General features: G+C 39.0%; 1 protein-coding gene across 1 annotated transcript in view; it reads left to right on the forward strand.

Moving 5' to 3' along the window:
- pik3cb (phosphatidylinositol-4,5-bisphosphate 3-kinase, catalytic subunit beta) overlaps positions 1 to 14,552 on the forward strand; it is a gene marked incomplete in the record, with an annotated part of 82,949 nt that overhangs the window by 67,757 nt on the left and 640 nt on the right. Inside the window, 5 exon segments of the mRNA XM_024258142.2 lie at positions 2,192 to 2,359; positions 3,662 to 3,785; positions 3,871 to 4,016; positions 10,463 to 10,595; positions 13,949 to 14,552. Of these exon segments, the coding sequence (XP_024113910.1) occupies positions 2,192 to 2,359; positions 3,662 to 3,785; positions 3,871 to 4,016; positions 10,463 to 10,595; positions 13,949 to 14,086 (709 nt within the window).

Genomic DNA, 14,552 nt, shown 5'->3' on the forward strand with positions numbered 1-14,552 from the left:
TGTGAGGCGCGAATCACGCGGCACAGCCAAAATGTAGATACCTGAAGTTTGACAGGTCGCTGCGTCGATCAGCCAATCAGGACTCAGCTTTAGGCACGGGACGTTTTCATTGACCCGATCAGAATACTAGAATACTAATCCAATACGAGCGTTTAGTTCCGTCGCAGAACGGCGGTTTTCTGGCGGTAGCCAGCAAATTTGTCGTGTGAATCGCGTTCGGTGTGAATGCACTTTAATGAAACAATTCCACATTTGTGCAGGGTGCATTCTGCTTTTCAACGAAAAGTTATCTAACAGTAAAAAATATATATGCGTTTTTGAATTTTGTTGAAAATAACAATAAATGTGTAAATCTTTAATGATCAGAATCATTTGTCAACATAACAGGCTTTTTTGATCATGCAGTTTTTTTTTAACCTCTTTTTTAGTTTTGTGAAATGTTTTTCTGTGTGTGTAAGAGAATCTGACACGTCAGACCTGGCTTTTAATTCGCCCTGTACCACAGCTTATTAAAGCCTAGAACAGCTCCTGATAGGCTACCATGTTGACTTCTTCCTTGACTGTAGATGCTGCAGCGTCACATCCAAACCTTCATGCTGCCAGATTCCTCGTTACAAAACATCACCTGTTTAGTGGCTTAAATCTCAGAGAGCAGTCGGTGAGTTTTCACATGACCTGAAGCTGATCCTGCTCAAACATTGGAGCTTTAGAAATAGGTCAACCATGGAGCTTTTCCCTTGGATGAGTCAACAGCGCCATCTAGCTGTGTGTGAGTGCAGCGCTGTAAGAAGAGCTGCTGCTCCATCACTTTTTAAACCCTCCGTCCTTACATTAAACTCTGATGTCTGCATGCAGTTTAGTGAACATCCCATTCATGAAGGAGACATTAAGGTTGTTGGTTTGAAGCTCATACCATGGCAGAACCTTTGTATTCTGTAATAAGAAAACACTTGTTGCAGTAGAAAAAAACAATTCCGTCTTTGAAACTTGTTTTTTTTTTTCATATTTGACTGACAGAACAATTTATCCTTATTGATCCAAAGACAACTGTTAGAACACGTATCTAATATCTCTTTACGTGAAAGGACAATGTTAAAGCCATGGCACCTGAATCACCTTTTTTCACTGTAGATTCAAATAAATGTTTAATTTATGTACATTTTAGGTGGTTAAATAAGGTTTTGTTTAAAGTAAATCAAAAACAAGATCGCAAATTATAAAAAAAGGAAAGATTGACAACAGTTTAAATGTTGATAAATGCACATTATAATAAATATCAAAAATTTTAATTAAAAAATGTCCATTTAAAAAATATGCATATATTTATGTTACATTTAAAAGGAAAAAATGAAATATTTTCATTATTTGTATTGTCATTGTACACTTTTAATGTAATTTTATTTGATTCTCTGCATGTTTTATTGTACAGCACTTCGGGTCTGTATGGGCAATTTAGATGCTTTATAAATAGAGCTCATTTTTATTATTCAATTAAAAAACTGAATAATATTTGGAAGAGAAATTGGAAATTGCATTTAAAAAACTGTTACCAAAACTGGAAAGAAAATGTTTTTGTCTTTGTTTCTCTCCCTCTCTGCCTTTAGTCCTTTATATACAGTTTCAATCAGACTTTTTGTTTTTGGAGTTGAGCCTAGTTTAATGTGGGGGCGGGGCTTATAGCTCATTGGTGAGCAGGACATGATTGACATCGTGGGATAATGGTTTTGGTGTTGTAATTTCCACTCCAGAACGGCATGTGTAGCTGGAGCTGCTGATGTCATCCCTCCTCTGATCACTAATCACTGTTGTACTCCATCAGTTTGTCTTATAAGCTTACAAAGCTTCCCTAGAAGTTTACAATAACTTTTTTCAATTCTTTTTTTTTAAATTGACAATCTAGATTTTCAGTCACTTTATTCTGAATTGAGCCCAGCTCGTTTTATCTGGCGGCTGAATTCAATTTACCAAGTCAAAGACAAAAAGGTTTAAATTGTAAGCTCTCATTTATCCCTGGAAGAACTCTCATAGATAAATGAACAGACTAATTTATTTCTACCTCTGATACATTTCTCTTCCAACAATCATTTTTTACTAGAAAAAGACAGTTTTTTCTGATAACCATTATTATCTCATCATGTTTAATGATGACAATAAATCTCTTAAATCTTGAATCCATCTTTTTTTCTCACAGAGTTGTACCCTATGGTTGCCTAGCAACAGGGGATCGGGCTGGGCTGATCGAGGTGGTCTCGTCAGCAGACACGATTGCAAACATTCAGCTGACCAGCAGCAATGTGGCTGCAGCTGCAGCATTCAACAAGGACGCTCTGCTTAACTGGCTCAAAGAGAGGAATTCTGGGTAAGATGATGCATCAGACAAAAGGGTGACGAAAGGCAAAGCTGACAGCTGAACGCTGTTTAACACAATTTTTTGTAAAGATTAAAAGGTAACCTTAGTAATTGTAACGTAAAATTTCTGCAATCGTTATTTTATGAATGTCCTGCTGAAAAGTATTTTCATTTCCTGTCTTAGATCGTTCACAAATCTAAATACAAATTTAAATAATCCTTCAATATTGGAGGCTCTATTGAGAATATTCACCTTTCATTTGAGTAGATATTATTCTAATGGTTACTATGTTGATTGATGTTATTCACACGTGTTTTAAGTGCGATCAGCACAAAAACTGATGGAAATTCACATATGAGCAGCCAACATGCACATTGCTGCAAGTTGGCTGCATGTGTTTTAACTAAACATTGTTGTAATAAGAGATATTTGTTGTTTTTCTGGGTATTTTAGGGGGTGATTGTGAAAATAGGAGTTTTTATCAAGTTGCACAGCAAATATTTTAAGTGCCGCTATGAAGCCACATATTTTTAGCTTTCAAAAAAGTTCAACTCGGACCGCATTCATTTAGAAAATGACATGTGAATAGTCACTTCCTTATGTGTAGTTCTAACAGTTACAATTAGTTTAATCCTTTTTTAACTATATTTTCCTGCAGACCAGACACGGTTATGAGCAACCGCAAAGAGGAGCTACGTCAGAAAATAACGTTATTAGTTTTTCTTTCTTGTCAGACACGTTGAAATTGTCTGACTTTATCTCTGTTTTTAGTGATTCTGTGAACTCAGAAATGTAATCAACTTTAACTGGACAGAAAAGATCTTCTGCAGATCTACGTCTCATCCCCGTCGTGGAACGCTAGCGTTAGCATTAGCATCAATTAGAAGAAGAAAATCTGAATGACCTTCATAATCAAACCAGCAGCATTCAGTGAAGTAACTTCATCTAACTATGACCGGGTTGTAGAGAGAAATAATCCACAACCGTTAAATATCATTTTGGAGAAGCAGCTGTGGAGCATTCTGCAGGAGGAATACAGTATTTTGATTTGTGAATGATCTAAAAGGAAATTTGAAAAAAACATGAGGTTGGACATTTTAAAAAAAAATATTACACAAATTGCTGTTACAATTGGTAAAGTTACTTTTTATTATTTCTGTAAAATTGTGTTCAATATCGTCCAGCTGTCAGCCTTGTTGGTATAAACCCATAAACAGGAAGTCACTTTTCACAGTAGTCGCCATTTTGTCTGACAGCGTCCTCCATGTTTACAATATTCATTTGTGTTCTGTGTCTGTTGTGACAAACCAGAGATGCTCTGGATCGAGCCATCGAGGAGTTCACTCTGTCGTGTGCAGGCTACTGTGTAGCTACTTACGTCCTGGGCATCGGAGACCGCCACAGTGACAACATCATGGTCCGCAGCACTGGACAGGTTCAGCAGATCTTTACGTCTCCATCCCTCCAGCTGTCTCCGTTCCTGTAGAGCTCACCGTTTGGTCGTCTGTCTTTGCTCTCAGCTGTTCCACATCGACTTTGGTCACATTCTGGGAAATTTCAAGTCCAAATTTGGGATCAAGAGGGAGCGCGTACCGTTTATCCTCACGCACGACTTCATCCACGTCATCCAGCAGGGCAAGACCGGATACACCGAAAAATTTGGCAGGTTTGTACCTCTGTGCTTCAGAGTCTTCAGCCTCTGGGGAGAGTGAGAGTGTGCTTGAACTATTTTGTCATCTAAAGGTGATTATAGCTGTTAAACTTTTACACTGAATTTGTTTGTTTGATAAACACTATGTGCTCTGATTTCACTGATTTACTGTAACTGGAGTAGTCACAACTTTTTTAGATTTTTAGGAAAGAACAAATGTGTTCCACCACAAAAAAGCTGCTTGAAGACAAGTTTTTATATATGTCTTCCTTTTATATCTGTAGTGTGATGCTGAGGTAGAGCGGTCGACCTCTGATCAGAGGATCACAGGTTCGATTCCTGCCTTGCCCACCCATACCTGGAAGTGTCCTTGGGCAAGACGCTGAACCCTCGATTGCTCGTGGTGGTTGTGATAACAGGGTTCTTAAAAAGTCTTAGAAGTGTTGAATTTATGAATTTGGAAATAACTTCAAAACATAGGAATGTCATAAATTTTGATATCTAAGCCTCAAAAAAGTTGCTGTTTGAAACTTTGTTTCACATTTCTCATCAAAAATGTTACTTTTTTAACAAAGCATTTTTTATTAAAGAGCAGCAGAATCTTTTGTTATGCACCAATACACTCCCAAACACTTAAAGAAAAAGAGGTGCGCTAAAGCATTACAACACGCACTGCAAACAACTGGACAAGAAGCTACAGTTAAGGACATGTGAATTGAACATGGCGTGGATGAACCGGATCGACAGCTGCTGATGCTCTAAACCAGTACAGGAGTCATTTGGGCTCGTTTTCTTCTGATCAAAACCTAGAAGGAGCTGCATAGTCTTACTTTAGCCTTTAAGAAATTTGGATTTGTATCCATGACCTTCTTTTTTAATAATAAATATGAATTATGTCTATATTTTGGCACAAACAAAAGCTGTCTTCAGGTCAACAGGATGTAAAACCTACATAGTTTATCATCTATGTGAACCTCAGACATCAATTTATACATTTAACTAATCTAAATTAAATAAATGCTAATTAGGTAATCTTTACTTAAATATATATATTATGTTTCTCTTATTTTTATTTTTTGTGTTCTTTCTCTCCTCTTTGTCCTCAGCAGTCTTACTCTGCTGGGTTTTGTTATTTTAGTTTGGATCTTGGTAGTCTTAGTTTTCAGGCTTTGTTTATTTGTTTTCTTTAGTTAGTTTTAGTTATGCAGCCATTATCAGGAGCTGCTGACTCTGACGGTCGACATGTCTGGATCAGCAGTCTGCATGACTTATTTTATGTTTGTCCAAGGAGCCACCATGGAGACATAGAAGAGACACATGTGGATCTGGAGCTGCAGGTTGAAGACCCCTGATCTAGACCAACCTGCGGCTCCAAAGCCTCATGTGACTCTTTACCCCTCCATGGTGGCTCTTTTGTTAAAATAAAATGTTTAAAAAGTAACTAAAGGAAAAAGTAAGTAGTACAGTCAAAAAAGTAGATTAACTTAAACTTTCTTCGACTCGTTCACAGTTAGTTGAAGGAGGGTATAAATCATTTATCAAGGATCCTAACAGCAGTAGCTGTAATTCTCCATCAGTCCATCAATCCTTTGTAGTTTATCAGCATCATTCTGACACATTTGGACTTCATTTTGAGCTTCATTTATCACAGAAAATCAATTTATTGTCTGTAAACACAACCAGAATTAAAGCTATATTAAACTATAATCCACTGGATTATAAAGCAGATTTTCTACTTTTGAACAAATTCAAGGATTTAAAGTGTCTCTTGAAAAAGTTATTTTCTCTTAATGTTTCTCTTATGCTTTATTTATGGCTAAAAACACAATTGTTTATTTAAATGTATCGTGTCAGTAGCAAAAGCATAAATATAAATCAGAATCTTCTTTTTCTAAAGGGAGAGTGAAGACTGTGGCTCCTTCTAGGTTTTAGGTGGTGAGAAGTCGACCTGAATTACTCTTTAAGAGTTGAAGGTTGCTGACCCGTGATCTAGAAGGAGCAGATGCTAACCAGCTCGCTGCGTATGCACCAACTCACTGAGATATTTTTGTTTTTCATTAGGCTGAGAAATTGGATTTATTTCTTGATAAGCACGGTCTTAAAAAGTCTTACATTTAACTTGAATAAAATTGCAGGAGCATTTTAATGCTAAAACATTTCATGTAGCGCCTTGAATCAAGTCTCCCTTTTTTCTCATCTGCATTGGTGCAGTACCCCTCCCTCACCACCAGGCGGCAGTGGAGACTGTTGCATTGAAAGACAAGTTAGACCAACAAATGTCTGGAGGTTTCCATCATCTGGGTCATGTTATCACGGGATTCTGTTCTCCAGAGGCACCTGAGTTTAGATTCTTACAGAAGAAGTTTTTTCTGCCCCTCTGAGCATCTTGTGCAGTTGCTCCTGCTGATGAGGAATTCGGGTTATTTGTGAGCCGGCTGCTTCAGAGATGGGACAGAGAGGAAAAAACCAGATGTCATGTGAGCAGGTGCAAAGGCTAAAGATCCAGTGTTTACCAGAAAAGTCTGCTGTTATCCTGTTAGCTGCTGCTGGGGGTGTTGCTGTGGCTCACCGGTTGTGGTTGTGTGTAGAGCGCGAGAATGGAACCCTAATCTATCGCTTCCTGTCCATGAAGGAGATTCTTCCTTCTCTACCAGCACTTTGAACCACTCTTGTCCTAAAAACGGCCTCAGGTCAGACTCTTCTTTGAGATCTCTCCTCAGCTGCCCTTCTTTGTAACCATCTCTGAGTCTGTTTCTGCTCATTGTACAGCTGGAAGACCTATGACCTCTGAGGGAGTCCTACTTTATTCTGTGCCCCTAAATTCTTTGGTGAGCTTCAGGTTTCATGTCTTTACACAGTCAAGGTGTCCAGTACCTGATGCAGTAAAGTAACCCTACAACATCTTCTTAACTCCACCATATTTGACCCTAAAGCTTCCACTGAGCGGGACGGTACGGTCAGTTCTGACCCGTTCCTCGTGAGGACTCCCATCGGCTGTAGGTCCATAGAGAAATAGAACGGGACGGTTGGGGTGGAGCTGCTGTTTCTACCTACTGATTGGCAGAAAGTGATGATGACATTAGAAAGCTCCAATATAGCGCTAAGCTAGCATTTCCATTTTCATCTTTACGGCGGTGTTCTTCTTAACCGCCTGCAATCTTCTTTCAAACAACATTAAATTCCTGTTCTACACAATGTACAAAAAGTAAAGCAAGAAAAAGACGAGCTGCTGGATGACCTCCAATGTTGTTACTTTTCTAGTCTTGGCACTACAATGACACGCTAGCGGTCTGCACCACTCATGCACCGTGAAAAAAACAGCTCAGGGGCTGAACTGAGTGGAAAAACGCTGACCAGAATTAACTGGTCCGTACTGAACTACTCCTCCTGTTCCGGACTGCCCAGAGGAAACTAGACCAATTTGACTGCTGAGACCAGAGGAGCTGAGCTGCACGGCGTGCTCTGTTGATGTTTTACGTGCACCGGTCTACCATCTGAGTCTCCAAAGGGACTTTGAGGATGAGCCAACAAGTGAGGCACCATGCAACATGGATCTAGTAAATCTGAAACCCTGCAGATGTTTTAAAATCATCCTATTTGTCAGATTGTGTTCCTTTAAAATCTCTTCAATCTGCAGCATTTCTCTTGATCCAGCAGCACTTGCTCTTCCTCCCCATCCAGACATTTTCCAGCACACTGAGGCAGAATAACGGAGAACATAGACAAAGCTGCTGAGTGAAAATGGCTCCTCCACGTTTTAATCCTACCACTGACACAATCCAGACCCTGGGGCTCATGCTTACCCTGGTGAGGCTACAACAACAGCAAAAAGGCTTTTTGAAATGAGCAAAAATCAAAAAAATTTAAATGAACGGAAGCAGCTCACAAATGAAGAGTTCCTCACAAATTCGATACCACAAACAGTTAAATGTTTGCAATTTATGGTCAAGATGCAGCATAAAATAACATCATTTTTGAGCAGAATTCATCAGACAGAACAAGTCCTCCCACCCTTCATTCTAGTTGCTTTTTTTGATGGACGGTTAAACCACTGTGTGATGCATTTCCGTTTTCACCACAGATTAGTGTTTGTGCCACCCACGGGCCGGGTCAAACCACCAGCTATAAAACAGCAAGAAGACACAGCTTATCTTTTGATCTGTTGTAGAAGTGTTCCCAGTGCTCTTTTAGTTATGATGAAGCTGTTTTTAGCCAGAATCTAAAAACCGTGATGTTTTCTAGGACCAAGTTTGTGCAGAGCAGCAAGAGTTCATCTCAAATTTACCTCTGAGTTGTGGGTGGGACTTTTGGTGCAGAAGTAAGCCTGCACTAATTTCCCATCATCCCTTTGTTTACGCTCTCTTCCACTAGCTGGCAGGCCCTAACAACCCCAAGATAAAGCTAGTGGTACGAGAAAAATGGAAAGCAATATCAGAGCTTTGATGTTGGACGAGGAGAACTGAGACGTTCATGGAGCAAGTGGATGCTTCAGAATGGGTTTTTCTAATTTTTTCTGCTCCTGATTCCTCGCAATTTGAATCAAGAAATACTCAGGAATTCCGTTTTAATCTTACATTTTGTTAAAACCAGTTTGAGTTGCTAACAAACACTGCTCCCCAGAGACAGCAAGCCACTATTTATCCTTCCAATTCCTTTGATTGGAAACCGATTGAATCCACTGCAAAAGTGATCAGCACCATCAAACTAGCTCTTTATTTTAGTGTAACAAAAACTCTGCAAAGACTAAACTTCAATGAAGCAGTTGAGACTTCATCCTGGATCACATGTGAGGCGCAAACGTGACATTTTCAATGGCAACGGTTGTTGACTCTCCTGCGCTGCAGCCAAACATGCAGACATGCAATGAGGCCATGCAGCTGAAAGTATCACACGGGTAATTCCACTCTCACAGAATGACTCTCCAGCTCATCACAAATGCGTAAATGGCTCTCGATCGTCTATCTGTCTGTGGTACCTCACAAAACCAAACACAACAACAACCAGCTGCACTACAGAGTAGATTGTGCACTATGTACACATGTGGATACAAATACCAACACTTTTGCAGTTCTAAAGGAAAATTCTGTATATTCTCTCAGTTGCAAATCTTTGGTTTTCATGTGTTTGTTGTTTTTGTTTACACCGGAGCAACACACACACAACCAGCCAAACGTGACAAAAATACAACTTTTATTTCTCAATCTGGCTAATCAAAGCCCCACGTAGAACAGGACTTTTTATTCCATCCTACTGGAGTCTGAACTGTCACAGGAGAGGGTAAACTATTTATTAAATGTTTTGGTTATATTTTTTCTTTAAAGATTACATAAATTAATCATTTAAAATATTTCTAGGTGTGGCTTTCTGGAAAACTGTAAATCTTTACGTTTAGGCTGTGATTGTTACACTTTTTGTGTTAGCCTACAAGCCGACCCGGCCCACATCAGAGAAGAACAAGAACAAGTTTGGGGATTCCTGATTTAGCAGAAGTTCTGGTCAAATAGCTTGAGTTTGTTATAATCCTGAGCTGGTATAAACACCAGTTAGTTACCAGAACAACAGGACTTTAGAACATAGATGAACAGACGTCATTCTAGAGTCTATCACAACAGTAGGACGGTAGAGGAGATCTCTGTTCTTCAAATGTCTCTGATGGACCTGCTAGTATCTCTGTCACATCCGACCATCAGCGATCATCTTGTCTTTAATTCATAAAGTTTGTTGCCTGTCTTTCTGACCTTATGGTGAATTTAAATGTTCAACATTAAAAGATTACAGTACTAATAATTGATTTGGTAGTTGTTTCTTTCATAAGTGACTATGCTATCACCAGTGTAATGCTGTTTGACGTGTCCATGATCAGAAATGATTGGACTTGGTGGAATCATCTTTCTGCTTCTGTGTTACGGAGACCTAGTAAGGCACCGTGTCTTAACCATGTGATGCTCCTGGTTCTCGTTGAGCCGCTTTTCTCCTTCGGAATCTGCTGGAACTATCGTGTTGAAAAGTTACAGTAGATCGAAGAGCACAAACACTGGAGCTCTGGTGTTAAAGGGTTAAACTAAGGCTAAATGTTGTATCTAGGAGGTTGATCTCAAACTGAAAGTGTTTTCTTACATTTTTAGAAAGCGTGTGGGTAAGTGAATTCAGCACCGTCACAGTCTCACAAAAAACAAAACCTGCGACTGAACCAGTGAACCACACTGATTCCTTTGCTCTCTGCAGACGTAGACACCAGACGGTTCTGAGAACATTTAATGCCATTGTGACACCTCTTAACCCTCCACTTCAACTGATATTCATCCTTTAACTCATAATCACATCACAGAATAGCATTATTCTGCATTTGTATTTACTTTTCTATCAAATAAAATCTGAAGAGGAGCAGATTTAATCCAAGTTATGAGTTTACTGATGCATTTGATGAATGGAAGGCCTACCTTTCTCTCTGGTTCTTCTAGTTTCCGACAATACTGTGAAGAGGCTTATCTGGTCCTGAGGAAGAATGGCAACCTCTTCATCACTCTCTTTGCCCTCATGCTGACTGCTGGACTACCTGAGCTCACCTCAGTCAAAGACATACAATACTTAAAGGTTTGTTACAACTGTCATTTATTTCTTCTCTTTGGGTGAGTTTAAGTTTCTTCTAGTGCAAAACTGTCCAAAGTGTCTGAAAAATGTCTAATTTATGTTCCTGTTACTCGCTTTCATCTGCTCCTTTCACATTATTATGTTTTGTCTGGAACTTGAATGTTTTTGCTGAAAGTAGTTGCTGAAGATGCTGAAGCTTTTCCTGAAAATGGTGACACAATATACTTTAATTGCTGATTGGATTTGGTGAAAATGCAAAAGCTATTTGCTATTTGTTACATTTGCTAAAAGACTGAAAAAGAACTATGAAAGAGCGCTGAAGTTGACCTGTATTTTTGAAAAAATTGTAGTAAAATTACTTTAAAACCCCTAATACAAGCCAATTTTGCAGAAATATTTAGTGTGTTGCTTAAATATGAGCTGAACTCCAAATTAGGTCAAAAGATATTTGTAGGCAAGGCATTTAATTTGGCTTCTAGTAGATTTAACATCTAGACATAAAAAAGCTATCACTTTGCTTGAATATTTGCTAAACTCCAAAATAGCCTAAAATTCATCTGTAAAGTAAATTTGTCAAAAACGTTAGCCTGTTGCTAAAATACTGGCTAAACTCATTTATTCCTTAAATTACTATAAAAGATGAAAACAGCCCTTGAATATATTTAAAAGCTAGTTGCTAATCTACTTAAAATTTTGGAATGTGAAGACGGTCTCATTCATTTCCTATAGGTCATATTTTACTCAATATTTAAAAAGCTGTAAAGTTTCTGAATACCAAATGTCCTGAACGAGCTGAAGATTGCTGATATCGCTGAAAGAGTGATTGAGTTTGTTAAAAAACATACGGAAAGGAGCAGGAGAATCACTATGGTGTAAATGCTGACTATTTCCACAACAAGACCACCCCTAATTACTGTTTTAGAGGCCAAACATCTAAAAAGAATCCATGCAGACATAGCTGTGACGTGATTCTGCCACCAGAGGTGATGCAGAGTTCAGCCTTTCAGCGTTGTGCCATATCTGACAAACACGCTGTTGCTGCTCCACAGAGCTTCATGCTAGACCCACGTGTTCTTTACCACCGTCGATCCTCAGCTCTTCATCCACGTCTTCATCTCTCTCTTTTTGAAGAAAATCCCTGAAATGCCTTTTTGTGTTTGTTCTGTAACTTTTCCTAGAGCTGAAGTCAAGAGAACAGCATGGCTGATGCAGCTTCTGTTTGTGCCGCTCAAGTTCTTGTAGTAATACTTGTTTGTTTTTTTCTTTTGAACTGGTGCACCAACAGTTGTGGTTTTGCTGGCTCTGCACTGGATTGACGTCATTGTTTTTCTACACTCCAGCGCGTTTCCATAGAAGCAGCTCCGTTTAGAAAAAAACCACAAAAAAAAAAAAGCTTGTCTCTACAGCACGCAATATGTCCGAGCCTGATGGCTGTTTACTTTCAGCCTCAGATTCTGAGGAAACGGAGGCTCACAGCAGCAGAGCAGCCTTTGTCTCCTGCTGTCCCATCAGCTCTGGGTTACAGCAGTAGTCTTCCCTCCCTTATGGTCTCAAAATAACCATGGCATTACTACCATTACTACCATTACTGATGTTTGACTTAGTTCCAGAGTAAAACTAATCACCACGCACTTTATACACTTTTCTCAGACAGACATGAACATTTTGACCCTTTTCTCTCTTCTTTAAGCTCTCTAAGTTTGCTAAAAAGCAGTTTAGCTGATATGTAATGACTATATTAGTTTTGTATTGTGAATTAGTGAAAATTCCCCTTCAGGTGTTGTTTACCAGTGCAGAGCCTGCAGTTAATGAACATTGATCGTTTGAAGACATACGGTTTGTCAGAGAACATTGTAGGTTTTGGCAAGGCAAGTTTATTTGTATAGCACATTTCATGTACAGAGACAATTCAAAGTTCTTTACATCAAACATTAAAAAAACAATCAAAAGAAATGGTAAAATGTGATCATTAAAATAAAATTAAAAGAAAGTAAAAAGATTTTAATTTAAAAAAAGCATAGATAAAAAGTGTGGACGTAAACTTTTGAATACATATTAATCAAATGCAGCTGAGAACAGGTGAGTCTTTAACCTGGATTTAAATACACTGAGTGTTTCAGCAGATCTAAGGTTTTCTGGAAGTCTGTTCCAGATCTGTGGAGCATAGAAGCTGAATGCAGCTTCTCCATGTTTAGTTCTGACTCTAGGAACTGATAAAAGTTCCAGATGACCGAAACATTGACAGAAACATGTCAGGTGGTAAAAGTTCACCGCCTAAAAACAAAAAATAAAAATCTTTCTGTTAGGATTACTGGTTATTTCAGTCTTTTTAGACCATAAACAAGAGTATTTTTTATCTGAAATGTGACTTAAAATGTGTTTTAACATAATTATGAACTAGATATATAGCATTACCTGAGATAATGCTAGTGTGAATGCTGTAAGCTGAATTTGGCTGCTGAAGATGCTGAAATTAATGGCTAAAAACGCTGAAGCTGATAGCTGAAATGTTAGCTAAATGCCAAATTATCCTAAAAAAAGAGCTTAAAAAAACTTAGGTTATCTAAAACAGCTAGCATGTAGCTGACATATTAGCTAAACTCCAAAACTGCCTAAAAAACTAAAAAAAAACAAAAACGAAACAGCTTGCATGTTCCTGGAATATTAGCTAAACTCCATAAATAACCTAAAAAACTGAGAAAAGCCTAAATCAGCTGAAACAGTTAGCATGTTACTGAAATATTAGCTAATCTCCAAAATAACTTAAAAAATCTCAGTAAATGCCAAAATAGTCTAAAAAGCTAGCAGAATGACTTTTTTACATAATTATGAATAATAAAAATGCAGGAATATTATTCCAGAATAAATACATTTAAACCTTAAATAACTTTTAATATTTTACTCTCCATAAAAATATATTTTGTCAAAATTATACAAGTTAAAAATAAGCGCAAGATAACATCAGACCATTAATAACAATAAAATTAAATGATCTGGGGGGCCGGGTCTGGCCCTCGGGCCTTGACTTTCACACATAACGATCTAAGGCGAGAGAAGGAAATTACAGGGAAATGTGAAACCTTAATATGGATTTTCAAAATAATTAATTCCAGATTAAATGGTTTAACGGGCCGTAGTTTCCCCTGGTGTACAAAGTGTATAGAGACGGGTTTTACAGCCCTAAAACATCTGTAATCCTTCTGGGATTTCACCCTTTGTAAAAGTACCCCACAATAAACAAGGAAATGCTGTATTAACCTTTGATCATGCGGCTGGTGCTAACAATGACTGAATAGAAGGTTTGATAGATGTGGGACTTGTGGCCTTTGTCCTAATCCTCTTCATCCTCCCTCCAGGACTCTCTAGCTTTGGGAAAGTCTGATGAAGAAGCCCTCAAGCAGTTCCGGCAAAAGTTTGACGAGGCCTTGAGGGAGAGCTGGACGACGAAGGTGAACTGGATGGCCCACAACGTAGCCAAAGACAACCGTTCCTAGGGGCCTAGAAGAGAGACACTTTCAGGGAGTCTGTGGAAGATCGGACAAGAAGACGGGGCGACGGATACCCTGTGCAAAGAAGGGAATCGAGCTGAAGTCTGGAATGTTTTTATTTGCAGATTCACCCCCACATGCTGTACAGTGCAGACTGTCCCACCGCTTTCTCGCAGCATCCACACGCATGGTCCTCTCTGTGGAAGCGCTGCCTGTGCTGCCTCGCACGTTTGGTCAGCCGCAGCAGCAGCTGATGGACACAGCCCAAAGAAGGGACCTGAGGAGGCACTGTGCCTACACTAACCACACAGAGCGGGCTGGCCCCAGCTTCACCGCTGTGGTGGAGCGGGTCGCTGCAGCCCGCTGATGGGGAAGTCCAGAGACTGGTCCTAAAAAACTGCACGGTTACTTCCTCTGTCCTCATGTGCCTCCAAACTGCTGGAAGGTAACATCGTTCTGAGGGGTTTTTTTT

The sequence above is a fragment of the Oryzias melastigma genome, linkage group LG13 (assembly GCF_002922805.2).
Source record: "Oryzias melastigma strain HK-1 linkage group LG13, ASM292280v2, whole genome shotgun sequence".
In the NCBI taxonomy this organism is placed as follows: Eukaryota; Metazoa; Chordata; class Actinopteri; order Beloniformes; family Adrianichthyidae; genus Oryzias; species Oryzias melastigma.